The sequence below is a fragment of the Delphinus delphis genome, chromosome 11 (genome assembly GCF_949987515.2).
Source record: "Delphinus delphis chromosome 11, mDelDel1.2, whole genome shotgun sequence".
NCBI classification, from domain to species: Eukaryota; Metazoa; Chordata; class Mammalia; order Artiodactyla; family Delphinidae; genus Delphinus; species Delphinus delphis.
In genome coordinates this window covers 19,270,374-19,293,572 of record NC_082693.1, presented here as the reverse complement: position 1 = coordinate 19,293,572, position 23,199 = coordinate 19,270,374, and the positions used below count along the sequence as shown (strand labels likewise).

Below are 23,199 nucleotides of genomic sequence, written 5' to 3'. Positions count from 1 at the left end.
CACAGAATTGTTATGGTGATCCCTGAAATAGCATAAAGACTAATAGCAAAGTGGGTGGTGCATCATAGTCACTGAGGAAATCATAGATATTGCACTTCCTCTCCCAAATACGCCAAATATTTTTAATCATTCAGCAAGTATGCATTCTGGAAGTGAGTCTGTTTTTTATAATATACAAAATAACATATATAGTCTGATTTAATGTGAACTAACACTCATTTACTTTTTGTTTTGAGTTAAAATCCTCAGTGTTTTTAATGTTTTGATTACTGTTATACACCCTCACCCCCAACCTATGGAGATAACACGAACAATGATTTCACACTTATGAACTTAGCCAAAGATAAGTGTTTGCTTTAAAATTCTTTCTGATAATACTCAGCTTTTCTATATTTAATAATGAATTCTTGGTAGCAAAAGATTTTTTCCCCCAGTAAACAAGCATTTCTGTGCTTATTGTTACTTTGAAAGGAATTTCAGCAGTGTTTTATTCCCATAAGTTAAACTAATTAAAGATAGGAGTAGAGTCACTGATCTAGAAAAGATCTGAAGAGCTTTCCAGCCAGTGTCCTCCTTACCTTGCCAAATGGAGGTGTACTTACTGGTTGGTGACCTCAGGAATAGCTGCGGAGTATTCATCCTCCCACAGTAATGAACAGCAAGTCTGGAGTGGCATAAAAAGGGTCAATCGAATAGGTCATACATCATATGGGGAGGCAGATGTTGGAACATATTGTAATGGATTACTGTGCAGTATATGAAGATGGCTTGTGGAGTAGAAAAAACGAGGAAGGAGTGAGAAAGAGAGAGAGAGAAACTCTCAGTTGGTGTTTTCTTGCATGACTCTCGCAAATATATCTGGTCCTTTAAGGAACTGCTTCAATTATAAAAGTCAAAATGTTTTTCTAGCTATTCAAGGTTTATTGGTGTGTAATAAAATGAAGAAAGCCCTTTAAAATCTATTTCATTTGAAGTGTTTCTTATTTATCTGCTTCAGTATCTGCAGTGTGACAGAAACAGCATGAGAGCATCATACCTGTGAAAAAAGTCTTCAGGTTTAAATAAGTTCAAATGTATTCTTTAATTTTTAGCAGGATGCCGTGTTCACACCCTCTCAACACTACATCCCTCTCTGATAGCTCCGTATTCCAAGTATCACACTGAGTGGATCTGAATTTGGAATAAAATAATAAAGATTGCCTATGTATTATTAATATTTGGTGATGGCAGCTTTACATAGATAATATCACTTTTGTACATGTATTTACTATAGCTTTTTAATAGTAAAACCACACTATAGCCAGACATAATATTTTACTTTTGTATTATAACTTTGCCAAGACATATCACCCAGGAGTGATGTATTTAAGGAGATGTGGGTCATAATAGCAGTAGTTTCTGCCTTGGAGGCCCTAGCAGGCAGCCCCATATTTCCTCAGGCAGGTCCTACAAGTGGCTCACCAGTTTTCTCTAAAGGCAAAACATTCCTTTCTGAAGTGGATGACAATTGTTTTCCCCTTTTGGCTTGTCTTCCTGCAATCCTGAACTCATCTCTGTGTGTCCGCTGACCATCCAGCCTTTCGGAGACTTTATCCACTCAAGTCATTCCCTTGCTTAACCTGCTATTGAAACTTTTACATTCCAACAGCTCCGGATGGTTCTTTTTTTAAATTATGCACCATCGATATACCATTAGTTATCCTTCATTTCCACAAATCTGTACTAGGTCTGAATTTACTTACTCTTTCAGTTTGATATGTTTCTTTCTTTTCCTCAAGTTTCCTTAGGAATTGTGTCCAAATACACAAGATCCTGGATCTTCCACATTGCATGTACTTACTTGAACTTGTTTCTCCAAGTGACTCCAGTCCCTGCTATACCCAGACTATCATTCCCTTTGCTCCCTTGAGAATAACTCTTCAATTGCAATGCCGGATGGGAGATGAACTGCAAATGCCTCCCAAATTCCTCCGGCACCTGTGATTCTCCCAGTCACTTTCTCCCATGGTCTCCGGGAGATCTGGAGAAGCAACAGGAGAAATGCTTCACTCCCTCCAGCCCCCACCCCACTTACATACCACCAAGGAGTGTAGAAGAGAGCTCTAACCATCTACTCCCTTCCCCAAGCCTTTCACCCTCAACACAGACTTGACGAAGAGTCTCAGTCTTTAGAGCTGTCTGTCAACTCTGTCTAGTCTCCGTTTCTTCCAGCAGTCCCCTTAGTGGTTAAAAAAAGTCATCAGCTTTCAGAGCTCACTTTGATATGCTAGTGTTCCTTGATGGGTACAAAGAGTGCAGGGTCCTTTACAATCGGTATTGTACTTCTCTACTAGGATTTTTGAAAATTAAAAACTTTTTAAATTATTGTGTAAGTATATAAAAATTATATAAGAGGAAAATATGTTTATTTCTGGTACTTATTATTGTCATTATATTGTTCATCATTATGGACCTTTTGATAATAGCTATACACTGCTATTAAACTGGACCCTCACAGTCTCTCTGATAGGTTTTACTCTTTAAAATTGAATTCAGATGTCCAGAACTCTTACAACTCAACAATAAAATAACCCGATTTCTTAGAAGAGCAAAAGATCGGAATAGACATTTTACCAAAGAAGACATAGAAATGGCTAGTAAGCACGTGAAAAGATGCTCAATGTCATCAGTCATCAGGGAAATGCAAATTAAAACCACAATGAGATACCACTTCACTTCTACTAGAATAGTTATGATCGAAAGACAGACAATACCAAGTATTGATGATAATACACTGCTAGTGGGAATGCAGAAAGGTTCTTTAGAAAGTTTGGCAGTACCTTGAAAAAGTAAACATTAACTTACCATAAGACCTAGCAAAATCCAATCCTAGGAATTGGGTAGCCAAGAGAAATGAAAACACACAAAGACTTGTACTGGAACACTCATAGCAGGACTATTCATAATAGCCTAAAACTGGAAACAAACAGAATGTCCATCAACTGGATAAATGGATAAACAAATATGGTGTATCAATACAAATGAGCACCATTCAGCAATATAATGGAACAGACTACTTATACGTGCTACAACATGGAGGAACCTCAAAAACATGCTAAACGGAAGAAGCCAGATCTCTTTTTCTTCAGTCTCCTCCAGCCCTGCCCCAGTAGTGTTGACTGCAAAAGAAGATAGCCTCACATCTAACCCAGGGGAAGTAGAAGGAGTGTGTACTTTTATTTTAAAAAGGGAAGAGGAAAGTTTCTCTTAAAAGTTCCCTCTATGGTGTATAGGAAAACCTTAAATACTTAAATATATTTTGTTGGTGGATTTAAAAGTTAACTTTATGACTTTGCATGTTACGTTCACTTACCTGGAATATCTTTCCATTCTAACTTTCTCTTACACCTTCCTTGAAGACGCCTATCTAGCAGGGCTGCAGCTGGGCCCCACCTTAGCAACGCTTTAGAAGATAGTCACAGCCAAGAAAGGTATCCCATCTAGGGCAAAACCATTCATCTTCTCTTGAATGGAGCTGGGGGTAAGAACAGGAGCACAGGCTGTGGGTCTAGTCTTAAAACACCAAGGAGAGCAGGAATCGAAATTCACATCTGCCCTCCACATCATTTTTGTGTGTGTAGGCGAAAATACGCATAACATAGAATTTGCCATCTTAACCATTTTTAAATGTTCAGTTCATTGGCATTGAGTACAGTCACGTTGTTGTGCAAACATCATCAGCATCCGCCTCCAGAACTTTTTCATCTCCCCAAATTGAAATTCTGTACCTATTAAGCAGTTACATCCCTTCCCGTCTCCCCACCCGACCCCCAGCTCCTGGGAACCACCGCTCTTTATGTCTCTATAAAAACCACTACTCTAGGAGGCTTCCCTGGTGACGCAGTGGTTGAGAGTCCACCTGCCGATGCAGGGGACACGAGTTCGTGCCCCGGTCCGGGAAGATCCCACGTGCCACGGAGCGGCTGGGCCCATGAGCCATGGCCGCTGAGCCTGCGCGTCCAGAGCCTGTGCTCCGCAACGGGGGAGACCACAACAGTGAGAGGCCCGTGTACCGCAAAAAAAAAAAAAAAAAAAAAAAGACTACTCTAGATGCATCATGTAAGAGGGATCATACAATATTCGGTCTTTTATCATTGGCTTATTTCACTTAGCATAGTGTCTTCAAGGTTCATCCACGTATTAGCATTTGTCAGAATTCCCTTACTTTTTAAGGCTGAATAATATTCCACTGTATGTATATGACACACTTTGCTTATCCATTCCCCCCTTGATGGACACTTGGATCTCTTCCACCTTTTGGCTATTGTGACTAATGCCGCTGTGAACATGGGTGTACAAATATCTGTTCCAGGCCCTGCTTTCAATTATTTGGAATATATACCCAGAAGAGGGATTGTTGGATCATTTGGTAATTCTGTTTCATTTTTTGAGGAATTGCCATAGTGTTTTCCAAAAGTAGTTACACCATTTTATACTCCCAGCAGAAAATCTCAGAGGTTCCAGTTTCTCTACATCCTCACTAATATTTGTTATGTTCAGGTTTTTTTGATAATAGCTGTCCTAACGGATTGTGAAGTGGTATGTTATTTTGGTATTCATTTGCACCCAGCTATTTTGAAGGTGTGTTTGTCCAGATGGGAAAATGAACCATATTTTATTAAACACATCATTAGCTAGATTTGTAAATTGTAAATTTATATATATTTGGCATATGAGTTTCTATTTGCACTTTTGCCCTGGAATCCAACAAATTTAAGGCCTATTGTGTTTTTCATGCAATATGCTCGAATAACCTCAAAAAGAAGAGCTGACAGTATTAGAGCAAGAAGTCCATGTTTTAACTCAAGTTGCTCTGATAATTTTCTATGAAGAAACATTATGAAAAATAATGTGCAAAGCAAATTTATTCACATTGAAACATGCTGATATGTTTTGAAAGATTTTCTTCAGTACATTTGTTTCTCTTTAAACTCCACATTTAAGTTACATTAGGAAGCTGAAATTAAGCCATAAAGATAACACTTATGGAGCCTTGAAATTGCTTTCTGAATTTTTTCCTCACAAATGTTATTCCTTGTCCCCGCCCTTAAAAAAACAAACATGCTTTTCATATACATCATATCTAACATAAATCTCTCAGGTTAGATTTAAACTTTAGAAGTACACATTTATCAACTTTTAAAATCGTAATAAGCCACAACACACACATTTTAAAATCTCTAATCAAAACAGTTAACACATTGTAGACATATTAACTTTTATTGCCAGATTTCAGTTACTACACTTAAAAAAAAATCACCTCCCATTTCTGTACATATATTGGAACTTAAAGATGCTATTAACAAGGGAGTTTTTAGCTCTGTAACGTTCTTTTTGAAGATTTAGGTCTATATGTGTTTGCTTAGGTGAGAGTTTAGAAGTGACTACTACTTATTTCTGAGAGCTTTCTTGATCACCACGTGTGATGAAGGGCTTCAACTTTCAGCCCTGTACCTCTTTAAATTCTTGGGATAGTTAAAACAACCTCATTGGTCTCATTTAATTAAATGTTAAAATATGTAAAATTCATTTATAGTTATAGCACACCTCTTTTTTCTCTCTATGTATCAGTGTTTGACATGAAATTTCATTTGGAGAAAATGATCCTACTTATAAAATAATTTTAAGCAATTAATTTAGCAAAAACAGTATTAAGCGGTTGTGCAGTGTGTTAGCACTCTTCACTCAGATCATAGAATCTTTTTTTTTCCTTTTTCATTTTCACAACTGTTACTTCAACTCAAACTATCATTCAAATTACTGCTGCTAAATTTTGATAACCTCATAAATGATATTACTCTTGTCTTTATCTTAACTAAGACAATATATATGTTTTAGCTTAAGATATATATATTGCTCTCAAACATTCAGTGGCTTTCTCTTCTCTACATATTAAATTTAAACTCTTTTGCTTATATTTCATGATTTTCTGTAAGTTGAACATAGCCTGCACCCAGTACTGTTTTGTTCTTCCCAAGGTTTGGGCTCAATGAGGTCACTGTCCTGTCTACCACCTACTCTCTCACCTACTGTTCCACACCATCCTCTCTATTCCCTTCACAACAGCCAGGTCGTTCCTGCTCCTGTGCCTGGCTTTAGATTGTGCTCCCTCCCTAGAATGCCACCTCTTTTATTATGCTCAGCTTAGCTACACCTCTATAATGAAAGCATATCAGAATGCACTGATTCATTTCCTTTTTTGTCATGCCTTTAACAGTGGCATATAGTTACATATAGTACACTTATATTCTCAATATTTTATGTGTACCAGTGTTGACTTAGGGAAGAAACTATGTTTATGCATTTTCTGTGTCCCCCACTGTACCTAGCACAGTCCAGAGTCGGTAGTAGGAGGTTAGCACGTAAATATTACCTAGTTCTTACTTGGTATAATTAATCCATTAATAATTATAACTGTTACTTACTGATGAAGTGAGTGTTTTATGCACAGTATGTGATGTATTTCTCACAGCAACCATGCAAGGTCAGTTTTATTTATCCCTGAATTTGCAGATTAAGGAATTGTGGTTCAGATTGGTCACCCAAGGTCACTAGCTCAGAGCTGGGGTTAGAATTGTGGTTTGCCTTCCTTTTAACTGTCCCTCTAAAAGTAGAAATGGTCCTTGAAGGAGCTTAAAATGCTGAAGAGACAAAGATGTAGTTTTACGGAACAGTTTGAGACAAAAGTGAGAGTTACTTATATGTATAGATAGATATATAGAAACATACTTATGAGCACATTAGCACCAAGACCCTAAGTAACCAATGAATAGATTCCAACCTAATTGTATGTGATTGTCTCCATTAAAAAAGAAAAAAATCAGGCTTCCCTGGTGGCGCAGTGGTTGAGAGTCCGCCTGCCAACGCAGGGGACACGGGTTCGTGCCCCGGTCCGGGAGGATCCCACGTGCCGCGGAGCGGCTGGGCCCGTGGGCCATGGCCGCTGAGCCTGCACGTCCGGAGCCTGTGCTCCGTAGCGGGAGAGGCCACAACAGTGAGAGGCCCGCATACCACAAAAAAAAAGAAAAAAGAAAAAAATTGTCTGAAGTAGGTGTAGGGATGGAGGAAGGGAAAGGGAATGAGAATGCAATATTTTAAGTAATATAAAGAATAGAAAACCTAATGCTCTGTGGGGTTGGGGAGTTTTGGAGATCAAACCAAACCCCTAACATATCCGTTTCAAGATAAGGGTCAGATTATTCTTCAAGGTAAAAAAGTGTTATTCTGTTAGTCTGGTTAACATCATGCCCTGAGTGTTCTCCTTAATCTTCAGATTTTTACGTTTAGGATCTCTCAACTTCTTTCTGATGTTAAGAACAACTTGACTGTTTTTCATAAAAGTACATTTATCATAATACACCTTATATTTAACTCTGGGTTTTCTCTACTATCCTTTTTTTTTTTTTTTTTTGCGGTACGCGGGCCTCTCACTGCTGTGGCCTCTCCCGTTGCGGAGCACAGGCTCCGGACATGCAGGCTTAGCGGCCATGGCTCATGGGCCCAGCCGCTCCGCGGCATGTGGGATCTTCCCGGACCGGGGCACGAACCCGTGTCCCCTGCATCGGCAGATGGACTCTCAACCACTGCGCCACCAGGGAAGCCCCTCTCTACTATCCTTTAAAGTAAAATGTGAACCAGGTTTTGTTTAAACATTTTTATTTATATATAATTGCAAGTGACTATAATTATATATGTACATAATATGTAAATGAGTTCTATAGTTCACAGGATGCTTGTTACTTCAGGTGGCTTTCCAGTCCCCACAAATTTCATGCCCCTTCCCGCTCACCAAGGTCAGCCAGTGATTCTGAGATTATAGACCTCCCTCAGTACAGATACCTACATATTCTTGATTCTGGTTTAAGAACATTTAATAAATGAAATAAAATACTAATCATCTCTAGACTTTCTTGTTTTAATATCAGTCAACGCACATCTTAATGGATAGACAAATGGATTTAATTTTTTGAAAGGTTGAATTAAAATAAGTCTCAGCAGCATTTAGTTTCTAAGGTGCCTACCCTTGATATATAACCAGGTATGAAAACCACTGTCAGCTTCTTTAAATCTACTGAAAATTTGTTTTAACTTGTGAATGGCCAAATTAGGTCCCAGCAGTATTAAAATTTCTGCTTTATTTTACTTGTGCAGACCCAAAGTATGTTAGATTCTCTGAGACTTGAGGCCTTTTTATGCTTCTGTAATATAATGTAAATTTAAGGAACACATATATTTGACACAAATTAAAATGTATTGAAAATAGATCTTTCCTACTTCCAAACCTTGGCAAACTAGGAAGATCAGATATGTGTGGTGGGAAATGTAATGATCTGGAAATAGTGGAAAGTTAAACACAGTTGGGGAAAAGTAGGTCTATATATCAACTCTTTGCATAGAGAAAGCCAAATATGAGGAAGGGGATATGCGAGATTGGGGGGATTGAAGTGCTACTTAATGTTAGCCATACTGAATGAGGAATAAGATTATGACTTTTTCATCATTAATTACTTTAACTCTCTGTGTTTTGTAAAAATACCAGTTATTAGTATACTGTTCTAGTAAAAATATGTATTTAAATGGGCCCATGTATTTTCCAAATTTATCTTCTTTTCTACTCAAAGGAATTTTTTAGGATAATTTAACTGAGGTAAACCTTAATTTCATATTTAAAAGGTTAAAATAATGCATTTATTTGAATGAAGGAAGAACATGTAAGTTTTTTGTAATTCCAAGTATATACCATTTCCTACCTTTAAATTCATGAAAGTGTTTGGGAACATATTTATACTTCTATTTCTAATAGTAGTTCTAATACTTCTTTGGAAGTTGTGAATCTATAGTGATTTATGTTTAAACATTTAATTAAATTAATTAAAATAAACATTTAATTAATTTTATGAGTGACTGGTCCATCTATTTAATTATCTAATTAATACAAATAGTCAATATTTTTTCAATATTTTGAAATAATTTTTTAATAATCAAATTCAAATTTTGAATAACTATTTTGTTCACATTTTTCCTTTTAGCTACAGAGGTTAAAATTTCCCATGTCATCTTTAGTAATTATGGAACAATTTTATATTTTGTGTATACTAAACCAGAAATATGTGTTGTTACCTTCTAGGAATAATAGGCACTGGAATCATTTTTAAAGACAAGGATATAATATACAGTACAGTGTGAAATTTACAATATGTAAAATAGTTATCCAGCCAGTATTTTAAAATACATATATTTTAAAATTCAGTACATTGGAAAAAGTTTTAATTTGCGAAGTGATATCCTGGGTTATTGGTTATTTTCTTAATGGCTTCATAAACAGTTCAGGATGATGATGGAAGAAATTACTTTGTGAATTGTAGAATTTAAGACACAGGTTTTTAACCCAAGTGTGGGAAATGCATCATTTCTGATACTTTGAAAATGGTACACTCCCACTCATCATATTTGACATCATATCCTTTTACTTTTTATGTAATCTGTTAAAGACTTATGAATTAAATCTTATTCTTTCTGATTGACTGGGGTAAGAAATAACATAATTCTAATGCATGCCAAAAAAATTTTGGGGGTGGGACAGTCATTACTGATAGTATAAATATACTTCTCTGGTGTTTCTTTTGTCTGGAATGTATCTTGCATTAGTTGACATAAAACAATAAGCTATAATTTTTAAAATAATTTTAATGTCCTGTTTTCATTTAGAACAAAGCATCTAGAAACTCTGAAAAATGTAAATGTATTTTCATGTATATAAATGCCAGTCTTCATTATTTCATTTATAGAGAGACCCAACTTATCAGAGTCTCTGACTTATCCTGAGCAGAAATTTTCTCTGAAATTTCCCTTTCAGAGAAAAACCAAGATAATCCAGAGAACTATTTCACAGCACTTTTCCTTGAGAGCTTTTTTCTTTAACATCAGTCTTTTTATTATGGAAGTTCTAGCTTGCATAGTAAATGCTATCCATGAAACCTTAAGACAAAAGAGAAATAAGAAATTGGGTTGTATTTTAAATATATATACACACATATATATATGTATATATATGTGTGTATATCTATACGTTTATTAATATTTGTATATGTATATATAAATAATTGCTTCTTCAATCAGATTTTCACAAAATGCTAAATGGAGATGAAAGAGTATTAATCTAAACCTTTGATATGACTATTTGAATCTAAAGCAACCTCCATGTTTTAAGATACTACATGATACGACCATCATCATCAAGTAAAATTTTCCCTTATTATTAAATTGATTTGTTGAAGAATTTTTATTGGTTATTTAATAAGAATTACTATGTGATGGTTTAGTCGAAGAGTGTGTGCTTTAGATAGTATTCCTTAAAACCCTAATCCTCAAGATTATCTCAAGTTTGTCTGTGTTTATATATCATGAAGTAAAGTGGCATTCTGGCAAGCATCCAGTTAACTTTTATCAACTGAGGTAGACTGACCCGATAATGTTCTTCAAATAGTCCCCTTCCATTCCCTCCCAGTGGCTTTTTTGTATTTCTACACAGCTAATAATCAGAAAAAAATGTTACAGGTGCCCTTTTCAGCAAGTCAAAGAAAGGAAACATATAGGGCTTGAACCCATATGGATAGTAAGAAAATTACTTGGTGTATGAAGCTTCATTCTTTTGTAACACACAGTGTAAATTTTTAAATGGTTAAAATAAAGGTATTAACCATATAGTATGATATACTTTTCCTCCACTGATGTTGGCAAAGAGTAAATACGGATGACTGTTACTTGTTTTCAGTCCCTGTATATACTGAAACTAAAATTACTTATGTGTCATATCTGTCATTTCTCCCCTGAGAAGTAAGTCATGACAGTTGAGGTGACAGTGTCTTTCTTTAAATATTCCAGGGCACAAACAAAAAGACCCAATTGGAAAAATACCACATCTTATTATAGGTATTTTCTGAGAGGTGCATTTATTTTATTACTCAGTCCTTATTTTTTCTCTCTCCCTCTCTCTCTCTCCCTCTCTCTCTCTCTCTCTCTCTCTCTTCTGTAGCAGTTATATGCTGCCCAGCTAGCTGCAATGCAGGTATCTCCAGGAGGAAAGCTCCCAGGCATACCCCAAGGCAACCTTGGTGCTGCTGTATCTCCTACCAGCATTCACACAGACAAGAGCACAAACAGCCCACCACCCAAAAGCAAGGTACCCTTTTGAAGAAACTACATGTTTTGACATTTAGAGTGTACTTTTCATTCAGTGATATTTATTGAATATCTATTATGTGCCAGCCACTGGGCTAAACTCTAGATCTCCAAGGAAATAATAGTCTAGTAGAATCAGTAAGGAAGGTGTCCCTATAAATTTGCATACCTACATTTAGTCACTCGTTTATTCAACAAACATGCATTTATAGTAGGAAATGTGAGTGACACAAATATTTGTAAGATAGGTGTGCTGTCATCAAGAATTTTACAGTCTTATAAAACAGATACCCATCCTCTACGATACAAAGTCTTAGAAGGAGTTGCAGATAAAGTGCATTGGAAGTTATTAGGACAAAGAGATTATTACCTTCAGTGAGAGATCTGGGAAGAGTTTCCCGAAGGGGCAACTGAAATAGACCTTAATATATGAGTATGATTAGTGCATACAGAAAATGTTTTATATAAATATCAATAACTACTATTACGAGGTATAGTATAGACATAATTTTCGATGTATTATTCAGCCAATGAGATGATCGTGTACAGATAGGAAGATAATACTAGTATTAAACGTAAGACTGTTTAGAAATAGTTTTGTTTTTAGAGATAAAGAAACATTTCCTGAGAGAATGTAGAAAAGGATCAGGAGAGTTTCAGGTAATTTGTTTCTTGGCTCAGAAGAAGAGAGAAGCAGAAAAATTAATTTGAATTTCTTTGTGATTTTTAAGATATTACCTAGATGATAGTATATGAATATATTAAACTTTCTGTGGAAAAAGTAAAAAGAGTAACCATAAAATAATTTTTCCTGATGTTAATCAGGGAAATAATCACACATTTTCTAACAATTAGAAAATATTAAGTAGAAAACTGATAACAGTTAATTTACCCCCAAAATAATACTGTTTTGTCTTTTGCTGAATTACCTAGAAAATTGCTTCTGCTCTTCGTTTCATGAATTCATGTTGAAATGTCTAAAGAATAATAGGCTAAGAGTAGTCACAACGGTTGAAAAAATATACAGAGAAAAAAATTAGAAAGTACTGCAAAAGAAAAAAACAATCCAAGAATTTTTTTACTCCTTCCGTAGTGCCCTGGCAGGTGCTTTTCACAGTCAGTGTATTAATCCAGAGTAGAAATTGGGAAAGAGAAGAGATGGATTGGGAAAGTGTCCTCCAGCCTCTATCTCCCCAAAACCTCCAAGTCTGTTTTTATATAGTAAGATATAAATACGTCTGGAATTGTAACTGAACCTGGACAAGGACCTTAGACCTCACCAGCAACATGTGCAAATGTATAGTGCAAAACATTGTACTTACTACTGTGATATTAGGAAACATGCATAAGCCACTTTTAAGAGCTCTTTCTGCTGTGTAATGGACCTTGCATGTTCTGTGCTTGATGTATACCTAAGGCCTGGTCTGCTTTTCTTCATGATCACAGCAGAACATATGTTTTTAAAACTTGGTAATAATTATAACATTTATTAAATATAATTTAATTTTAAAGCAGTGATGTTTTGGTGTCTCCATGGACCAGCAGTTTCAATGTATTACATGTACAGGCTAACACTGAGGAAAATAAATAGCTGTAGCAGCATAGTCATTGTCGCACACAAGTAACTCTGTGAGGTATCATTCTGGGTTTTTTCCCATGACTTATTAATGTGATTTCACATCATGTTTTATAATGACGCTTTACATTAGGACGTTTCATCTTATGATTTTATAATATATAGTTCACTTGTAAAGGACTAATGGGTTTTTCCTGGTTCCTAGAATTACTTTTTATCGTTAATATCTTCTCCCCAAATGACTTAACTCAAATAATCATGAAGCTTTTGATGTCAGCCTCATCCATTTATGCATCTGTTTATTTGTTCATGCATTCATTCATACATTCAAATGTTTATTGAGCACTTGCTACAATACTTTCTTAGGTAACCATGGCAAATGTAAAAGTGACTGAAAGTTGGCCAAGATTAGGACACTGCTTTATGAGCTATATGGTTCCAGACATTCATAGACCTCCACGGACTGGATGCAGAGATTGATTATTTCAGTAATGTTAGAATTCTCCCATATTCTATGGTTTTAAACACCTCCATTTATTTAGTACTAGTAAAAAAGTGGATTGTGTTTCTATAAGCTATGATTATACTTAATTTTAAAAATATATTTATAGTTTATCGCTAAATTTCACTTTTGGAAAATTAGCCTTCATGAATTTTCTATCATATAAAGTTTAAGAAAACCATGGATGTTGTATTTTTTCCCACCTACAGTTATTATAAAATACATAAAAAGTTTAACCCAGAATAAAGTGCCCCTTTTTAAGAAACAGCCACGATTTAATAAAAATACGTCCTTTCTTTGCTCATTGTCTTCTAGCATACTGTCTGCCACCATTCTTATTGTCAGAAAAGGTGTCTTAAATGTGCTTGGTGTTTTAGCTCAGCAGTAAAGTTTAGTGGGTTAAAAATAGCCAGACCAATAAATATTACTGTTGTCATTTTAATGAAGAACATAGCTAAAAAAATACAAGCAACAATAAATAAAGAGTTCCCATTTCAATACATGAATTTAGTTTCTTAGAGGCTGGAATTGACATTTATACATGGTATAATAAACATTTTGCCTTCACAAAGCCATTTTAGTTATATATAATTGTTATCATTTATTATTATATATATATATATATATATTTTGAAACAATCAATTCTTAGTGTCCTGGGGACATTTTCTGTGTGTTTTATTGATGGATTTTCATGTCTGTCTTACTATACAATAGAATTATTTTATTTAGCTTTGTGTTATCTGCCTACCTACCTGGCATAAGCCAAACTGATGATTTATGTTGAAAGTACCTTTATTGTACTTTCAATAGAAGAATAGAATCATAAGCCACATCTAGGTGATGATGTAAGGAAAATGATCTTATTGACAGCTGTCAAAAATCAACCATTTTCTCTGGGTTTTCTTGCCTGCCCTTCTTCCTAGATTTGCCTTTGACTCACAACTCCAGAGAAGGACACAAACAAAACTTATTTGCAATTTGCAAAAAATGGAAGGGGGGAATCAAAGGGAAGGGGCTCCAAAAGACTGTAAAATTGTACAGCATGAGTCCTCTGATGCATGCTGTTTTCAATCTGCTGTGTGCCAGTTGGAGGCTTGAGGGGGTTGTGTGTGCACTAGAAAGGATAATGCTGAGAAATGATAGAGTGGCTGTGACCTCCAAGCTCAGCCTGGAAATCCAAGACATTGATTTCACTTAGCATTCCTGCTGAGAAATCTGGCGGAGTTCAGTTGTAATAAAAGAACAAGATTCTGTTCTAATGGTAATGGCGTATGACAGACATATCACTTTGTCTGTCCTCAGCACCAGAGAGAGGAGAATTGGAGAAAGGTCACCTGATCTTTCCGTGGTGTTGTACGAGTGCTGTACTGAGCTTTGAACTGCCACTTAGGAACATAATTATTTATAATAGTAAATGATAAAGAAACCTTTAGAGGACTCACAGTAACCTTCTAAAAACTGCAGACAGGAAGTGTGTACCATAAACGTGAAAACACAAAAAGAAATCTGCTCTCTTCAAAATCTGCATTGGAGAACTTGGATAGCATTGCTGGTTGAATTGGATGTCTTTAAACTTACTGTTTTGAACTGTTTTCATTAATGCCTGACATACTGTCATTGCTTAACTTTTCCTTATTTTTTATGCCTTGATTATATTATGCACAGAGACAAGAATTTGTTTTTATAATATATTTTGCCAAAGGTTGAAAAATTAAGGCTATCAGCAGGTTTTAAAAATTTCTCAGGTGTTACATAACATCTTTCTTAATGCATGTACACTTGTCTCTTTAGCACTTATTTAATTTTTTCCCCTCTGGATCCTACTCCAGGACTAATTTTTTTAATATTTAGTTCTTCAGGGATATTCTCCTAGCTCATGCATATCCTCACAGCTGAGTTTATAGCTAAATATTGATTAAAATCTTTGAAATCTTGAACTTATGTATACAAGAGATCAAGTTTAAAGGAAATTTTAGGAAGAATTCTATTTCTCATATTAAGGAAAATTATTTAAAGTCTTGTGTAGCAGTATTGGTCCTTGAATCCCATAGGCAATATTGCTGCTCTGAATCTGCTTATATCCCTTAACAAATGTTTAAATTGATTTGTTTATAGTTTAGCGTTCTGCCACAGAATGGACACAATTTATTCAGTGACTTTCATTTTTGCACCACATACTTCTTTATTTTAATGGTTTTCTGCATTGTTTGCTGCAATCTTTTAAAAAAAACCCTAGATAGCCTTTCTTTTGTGATAGTAATTGATCTCTTGATAATATTTGTTTGGTAAGAATAAATTAGTTCTTTTAAAAATAACAGAATCAATATCAGCCTTAAAATAGTTATCTTAGGAGGAGGAGTATTTTTACCTGGTTTCACATACAACTCACGCAATTGTTAGTAACGAATAAGCTTATAATTTCCATGTTGTCAGGAAATCCTCGTATGTCATAGATGTGCTAACCACCTGAACTTCACATTTTAAGTGTTTTGCTATTGCAAAAGTAGCCACCTCTTGGGAAAATTTTAAGTGCAACTTGTAAATACTATGAAACGTCTCTTGGTATTTGATGAAAACTTATATATTGCCTGCAGCTAACCAAGAGTAGTTAGATTGAAAAGCTGATGACAAGAGAGGATTCCTGGGTGCTTTTCTTTTAACCTTGCTCTGACCCTAGTCATACCCCTGGTCGCACTTGTGTCTCTGTCAATGACAGGAGCACATAGATTGTCCAAATCAATTTTTTTTGTTCTTTTCAAATACTTCTGGCAGTGATGTTCCCATTTGCTCAGCAGTAGCACCTGGGAGTTAGGACAAGGAAAATAAATATTTTTCCAACAAGCCAGAGAAAGCCCTAGCCAGCTGACCAGACACAATCAGATACTTTCAGGGGCAATATCCTTATACATATTGTTTCAAATTCAGAAGCAAGAAGTGGAACTGTATTGTTTTATCTGATCCTCTTTCACAGACACAGAAATGAAGATCTTTTCTGAATTGGTAGCCAGGTGCTTGTGTTAGTAATGTCAGGAGTGCCATGACTCCTCTTAGCGCACCTATTTTTTGCTATAATGGTTCCAATCACATAGTTTCATGCTAGCAAGTAAGCATTTTATCAGTACACACTGATCTACAGGGTAGAATTTTATACTTTAATACTATAAGTCATAAACTATGGTACATGACACACAAGATTACTTAGCACTGTATGTTGGGAGTATGAGAAATCAGAGGATAATCATGATTCATCTTAACTGAAAATTAGTTCTAACAGGAGATTTAGGAAATGAAGCTTTTTTGCTAACTTTGAGACAGTGTTCTATAATGCCAGTTGGGGGAAAGGCTCACTACAAAAGTGCACATACGGCCTAACCACAACCAGGTCAAACCACCACCACACTAACTATAAAAACACTGTTTTTAATATTTGACAAAAACATCCTTTCAAGATAAAGCAAAAGACATCAAAGAGATTTCATAAGTTTGAAATGGACCAGGAAGTACTAAGGCCTCCCCAGTAGTAGTGCCATCATGAAAAATTCAGAGAGCACTGCTCAACATAATCATAACTGCAGTTAATAGTTTCACATTTTATCTGGCCATAGAAAATTTTTAGTAGTAGTAGTTGCTAGAGATGTGATTTCCAATATGTAAAAATTCCTAGAATGCTACTATTTGACTTATTTTTAGAGCTTTTCAGGTCAAGATCTCGAATAATCATTACTCAGTAAACAGGGTCAGAACTGGTCTCCAAATATAGTATTTCTAAGTAATCCACAGTGCTTAAATAGCACTAATCAGAGGCGCTTCCATTCATCTATATATGTAAGATCAAATAAAACCACGGATTCCTCCTGAAACTATTAGACCTGGTACTTTTGTAGATTTCATGTCTCCTAAAACTTCAGAACAGAACGGAATGTTAGCCTCAGCTAATTATAACCACATTTAAATTGGCCATTTTCTATTCTTATGCTTTAAACACTGTCTGGCATATCAATTAAATGCTAGAATCTCCCTAACACCTTGCTCTGTACAGCTGCTTCGTGCTTTGTTGAATAGCTATCGAACACCCCTCCTTCCCCCCGTATTTCAATATCTATGAAATAACAATTTTGTGAGCCTTTGAGATGTGATATGGATGTGTCATACTCAAGAGGTGAATTCATTTGAGAGGAATCACCCCATAGAGTTAAACTGTAAATGTGGCCCATTACCATTATCATCACTTCCTGTGTGAGACATAGTTACAGTGGGCATAACAGTCGCCCTGTCATTTTAAATAAAATAGTTTTCTTTCTGTGGCCCCTTGTTGCTAAACTGAAATATGTTAAATGAAGTGTTATCAGTAGAACCCCTGTGATGAGCCTTCTCCTCTCTGTTTCATTTGTATTCAGTTGACAGGAATCTCAAACAGCTAGGTACTTAAACAGAGGCTTTTCTGAGCACAGTGGTATTAAATGTCCAAGTAGGTCATTTGGTGATATATTCTTATGACTCAGAAAGCGGGGCCGGGGGAGGGGACATTTGTAACATAAAAACAATAAAAATTATAAAATAAAGAGACAGGCTAGTTATAGTGTTGGCATTTTTTTAAAGGCAAAATATACAGAGGGATTTAGGTAACATCCTTTGAATTCAGCTGGCCTGGCCTGTGTCCCCGGGTATACTGATTTTGTTTTGACAGGAACCTGTTTGGAACACAGCAGCCAGCTCTGATGAGCCATGTCAAAGCTTTTTAATAATGCAAACCATGGGGGAGACAAGAGGGTGTTGAGCATGTGCAGAGACAGGAAGACCCACACAATCACATTTTTTAAGCGGAAGTTGCCCTCTAAAATAGGTCCTACACAATGCAGATTCGCCGTCCAAAAAGCGAAATGTTGAAAGCATTTTAATGTTAAAACCAGGCAGTTAAAACCTAAATAGTGTGGGGAAGAAAAACAGAACAATGTGAAAGGATGTCCCTGTATTGGGGTTGCGGGGGGGGGGGGGGGGCGGTGTCTAGTACAACGTCAATAAACGTCATGGCTAAATGTAAGTCATCAATACATTAGACTGAGAGAGCGAAAGTGCACTTCTGTAGTTATCTTCCCTTTTAGGGAATCATTTGTAATTTGGGCTTCCTAAAACATTCTTCAAATCAATTAAAATCCTTTCTTTTCTATCCTAAATGATTGATCAGTGCCTCATTTGAGCTATTGATTATCGACCCCTTTTCACCCCTTTAGCCTTGACCTGTACTAGAAATGCTTGAATAGAGAATTGAGAAGTGAAACCATGGAGGACCACACCTCAGATTTGATTCATTTGAATACCTTCTGCTTAATCATTCTTTCCTATTCAAAAAAATAGGAAGAATTTTCGTAGTCTCTTTAACAGAGATGCCCCAAAAAGTATAGATTTGTTTTCTACATGACAGCAAATTATTAATGTCTTATTTAGATAGATGGAAAATAGAATATATGCCTAGTTATTTGTTCAGTTTTATCAATAGATTTTTCTCTAGAGAGAACCAAGCATTCCACTAATATTTTTAAACACTATAAAATAGAGAGTAGAAAGAAAATAATACAGTAATGAAACAGATGTAAATTTGAGTCAAAAAAAAAAAAAGATGTAACCTTCTAAGCTGAAGGCAGACAAGATCAAAACCAAAAGTATTCAGAAGTTTTATTTATTTAACAAATTGTGTCGGCTGTTTTGCTTATAGAATTATGGAAGCTTCAGTAAGAAGGAAATGCAGAAAATATTCAGTCCAACACACAGTAACTCAGTCATGAGGTTACTTTGCCTCTGCCTAGTCCGCTGCAGTGACAGAAGGAGTCCACCACTCCATGAGGTGGCGTTATTTTTATTTTTATTTTTAACATCTTTATTGGAGTATAATTGCTTTACAATGGTGTGTTAGTTTCTGCTTTATGACAAAGTGAATCAGTTATACATGTACATGTTGTTCCCATATCTCCTCCTTCTTGCGTCTGCCTCCCTCCCACCCTCCCTATCCCACCCCTCCAGGCGGTCACAAAGCACCGAGCTGATCTCCCTGTGCTATGCGGCTGCTTCCCACTAGCTGTTTTACGTTTGGTAGTGTATATATGTCCATGCCACTGTCTCACTTTGTCACAGCTTACCCTTTCCCCTCCCCATATCCTCAAGTCCATTCTCTAGTAGGTCTGTGTCTTTATTCCCGTCTTGGAGGTGGCATTATTTTATTCAGAGTAACTTAATGTCACAGTATTCTTATTTAAGTAGAACTGTAATCAACTTTCCAGGATTTCAAACTATGGTTTCACTGAATGACAACTGTATTTGTTAGTAAAATAAGAGAAAACTCAACCCAAACTGGATTAAGCAAAAAGGAAATATATTCAGTCACATTAAAAAAAAATGTTATTCTGATTTCAGATGTGGTTTAATTAGGAGCCTAAACAGTATCACTTGGAATTGGTCTCTAGCCCTTAGCTCTGCTGTTTTCTCATTCTTTAAAGGACTGTCCCTTTTTAGTGTTCTGTAACACCCTATGCTTACATCTACCATTATTGATTCAACAAATATTAATGTATGCCTGTCATGTGCCAAATTCAGTTCAAGACAGAACTACAGCTACTACAGCTATGAACAGGACACTGTGTCTTCTTTAGATTCTGCAGTCTAATGGGAAATGATAAGCTATGAGTAATTAAAACGACAATTTTATATATTGGTAAGTGCTGTGAAGAAAATAAGGGTAAAAGAGTGCCTAGGGACAAGCAAGGGAATCTCCTTGAGACAGAGCTATAAGGGAAGCCCTCTCTGAGACTTAAATCATGAATAGGAAAGTACCTGCAAAGATCTGAGAAAAAGGTATTCCAAACAGGAGCAACAGCAGTTGCAGAGACTGTAATATATGAGTGAGGTTGACAAATTCAAGGTTTAGGAAATAGGCCGGGATAGCTGAAATGCAAAGAACATGAGGGAGAATAAGAAATGAAATTGGAAATGAGAAAGACCACATCAGGTAGGACTTTTTCATGTTAAGTTTTGAATTTTGTTCTAAGTGCATTCACTTTTAAAGAGAAATTATGTATTTTCCATTTGTCGTACGACTTATTAAACTCTTGTAATTATCTATTCATTGTATTCTTTTCTTAGGGTATTGTGTCTTTCAGGCAAAGGAATTTTTTTCCTTTTATCTTTTGGACCAATTAGTTAATATTTTAAGTGTCTCTACATTACTTCCCTAGAAACACTCTGGAGTTTGAGTCCTAATGACACATCCTGGACCTTGCCATTGGAGAGACAAGACAATTTAATTCAACAAATTAATTAACAAATTAATTGCTTATGATGTGTCTGTCAGAGTCCTAGGACCCAAGGATACTGGTGAACAGTGTAGATGGTTGTCTGCCCTCATGGAGCACAGTGTATGTGGTGAGGGATGTGGTGAAGGGATACAGACAGAAAAAGACAATCACATTAAAGCCTGTTAAGGGCAGCAAGTAAGCACCTGGAGTACGGATTTAACCTACACTATTTCCTGGGTTTTCTTTAGATTCACTTACTTTGTCAGGTTTTTTTCATTAGTAATATATGAAAACACACACAATTGATAGTACCTGATAACACCTATAGGAAGCAAATTGCAGGGTTGAATTTTTGGAGTGATATTTTGGTACTAACACCTAAGTATTGGTTTTTAAAAAGTCATCTTAAAAAATTATAATTGCTATATACTAGTGTTGATAAGAGTTTTAGAATTCTTATCTTACTTGATCTCTTTTGTGAGTAGGTTTACAAGTCACATGAGAAAACAGACCCTAATTTCTAATCAGATTTTTACTTTTGACATGTTTTTTTTAATTTTTGATTTTTACCCAAAACTTTATAACCCAGTGTGATTCAAGTGCAACAGACTTTTAGCTATCTTTTAAAAAAAATCAGTGAAAAATGTGCTATAGTCTCAAAACAATTACAACAGGGCAGTTTTAAAATTATGAAGAGCGTTATTTTCATCATTGGGATAAACTTGCTTTGAGAGGACAACATTCTTTCAAAATCAGCCACACATTCTCTCTCTTACTGCCTGTCTCTCCCTGTCTCCTTTCCTCCATCTGTCCCTCCCTCTCCTCCCCTCTTCCCTTCTCCCTTCCTCCAGTTACAAGCTTTATTAAAGTCACACTTTTTGTCATATAAACATGCAATGCCACCCACTTAAAAAAAGCTTTTATAAAGCTTATTAAAACTTCTATAAATAATGTGATTATTTTCTTGTTAAAACTCATTATATGATTTATTTAAGCATGTACATTCACAATGCATTTAAAATCCTATTTGTTTTACTTATATTGAGTTTATATACAAAGTTCTAATGTATCTATTTTGTTGTATTATATTCCACGAAGAAGGATTCCTTTTTAGTTATACCTCTTCTCACATTTCCTCATGCACATACAATATGGTAGTGCCATTAATTGCACAAAGTTAACTTAAGGAGAAAGAGAGACTATTTTAATCCAGAGCTGTCCAAAAAGTTATAAAATAGTGAACTCCATCATCATTCTTGCAGTTTCTCATTTCTTCTAATAATCAACTAAAGAACACAGTTATTCTTAATTATAGTTTTTTGAACAAAGACCAGAAAAGAAAATGTGTAACTTGATTAGTATTAAATGTGGGGGAAAAAAATGCCTTCATCATATGCACAGTGCGTGGTGTAATTCACATTGACTGTGAATTATTGTCTAGAGCAGGGGTCCCCAAACCCCGGGCTGCGGACTGGTATCAATCTGTGGCCTGTTAGGAACCGGGCCGCAAAGCAGGAGGTGAGCTGCGGGCGAGCTAATGAAGCTTCATCTGCCGCTCCCCATCGCTCCCCATCGCTCACGTTACCGCCTGAACCATCCCCCCAACCCCTGTCTGTGGAAAAATTGTCTTCCATGAGACCGGTCCCTGGTGCCAAAAAGGTTGGGGACTGCTGGTCTAGAGTCTACTTAATATGATCAGAGGAGCTTGCAAGCTTGCAAGATACATTCCTTATCTCACATATCTTCAAGTTGGAGAACAGGGGGATACAGAATAGGATTCAAAATATAGAACAGCTCTTGTTTTTGTTTTTTTTTTTTTGAAATAGGGAACAATCTTAGAATTCTCTTATTTTACTTGAAAATAGATTTGAAATTTTTTCTATACTGAAATCAGAATTTTGCTCACGAAAATTTTAATCATAAATATTAAATTTGAAAAGTACATTCTTAATGACTCAGAATATTGAATATTGCTAAGAACTTGTTTAACAGAGTGCTGCTTGGAAAGCAGCATGTCTAAAAATGCAAGTGTCTAAATATGAAAAGCTAGCAATTTTCCTTAACCTGAATCACGTACTTAGGTGTCCTCAGGTTCTCAAGGGAAGAATGTACCCCTTTCCTAGTCCTGGACCTCCTTGTAGATAATATAATTGGATGCTTCTTAGAATTCTATCCCCCTCCCTTTGTGAGCTTCAGGACTTACAATTGCAATATCCCACAGCTTTTAGCACTCGTACTTCCAACTATGGACTAGCTGATTCCATAGGGTGACTTTTACAGAACCCAACCGTTCATCCTTTATGATTTTGGTTTTTCAAAAGAATAAGGATGAGATCTCTAAATTTAGAGCAGAATGAAGACCAGAATTCTTACTTTACAGGTTTTACATTACCAAAGTAATATGAAAGAAAAAAAAGTATACTTGAATAGAAAAAACAGTATATTCCCCCAAATTGTTTGCCAATACCAGAAAAGACTAGAAACCTTACATTTTCATAAAACCACAAAATATTTTTTATTAAAGCTCTGTTAGATTTCTTTGCAAGACCAGTTATCAGTACTGAGATTCCATATGAGACCTTCATTTAAATTGGGCCTTTCAATAACCAAAGAA

At 35.8% G+C, this 23,199-nt stretch overlaps 1 protein-coding gene across 15 annotated transcripts in view; it reads left to right on the top strand.

Annotated features, from left to right (window-relative positions):
* The window catches only part of SOX5 (SRY-box transcription factor 5), a 989,998-nt gene that overhangs the window by 908,667 nt on the left and 58,132 nt on the right, over positions 1–23,199 (top strand). For all 15 annotated transcript variants that reach the window (XM_060024445.2, XM_060024443.2, XM_060024448.2 and 12 more), the window contains one exon: positions 11,075–11,221. In XM_060024445.2, coding sequence (XP_059880428.1) covers positions 11,075–11,221 — 147 coding nt within the window. The remainder of the gene's footprint in view (positions 1–11,074; positions 11,222–23,199) is intronic.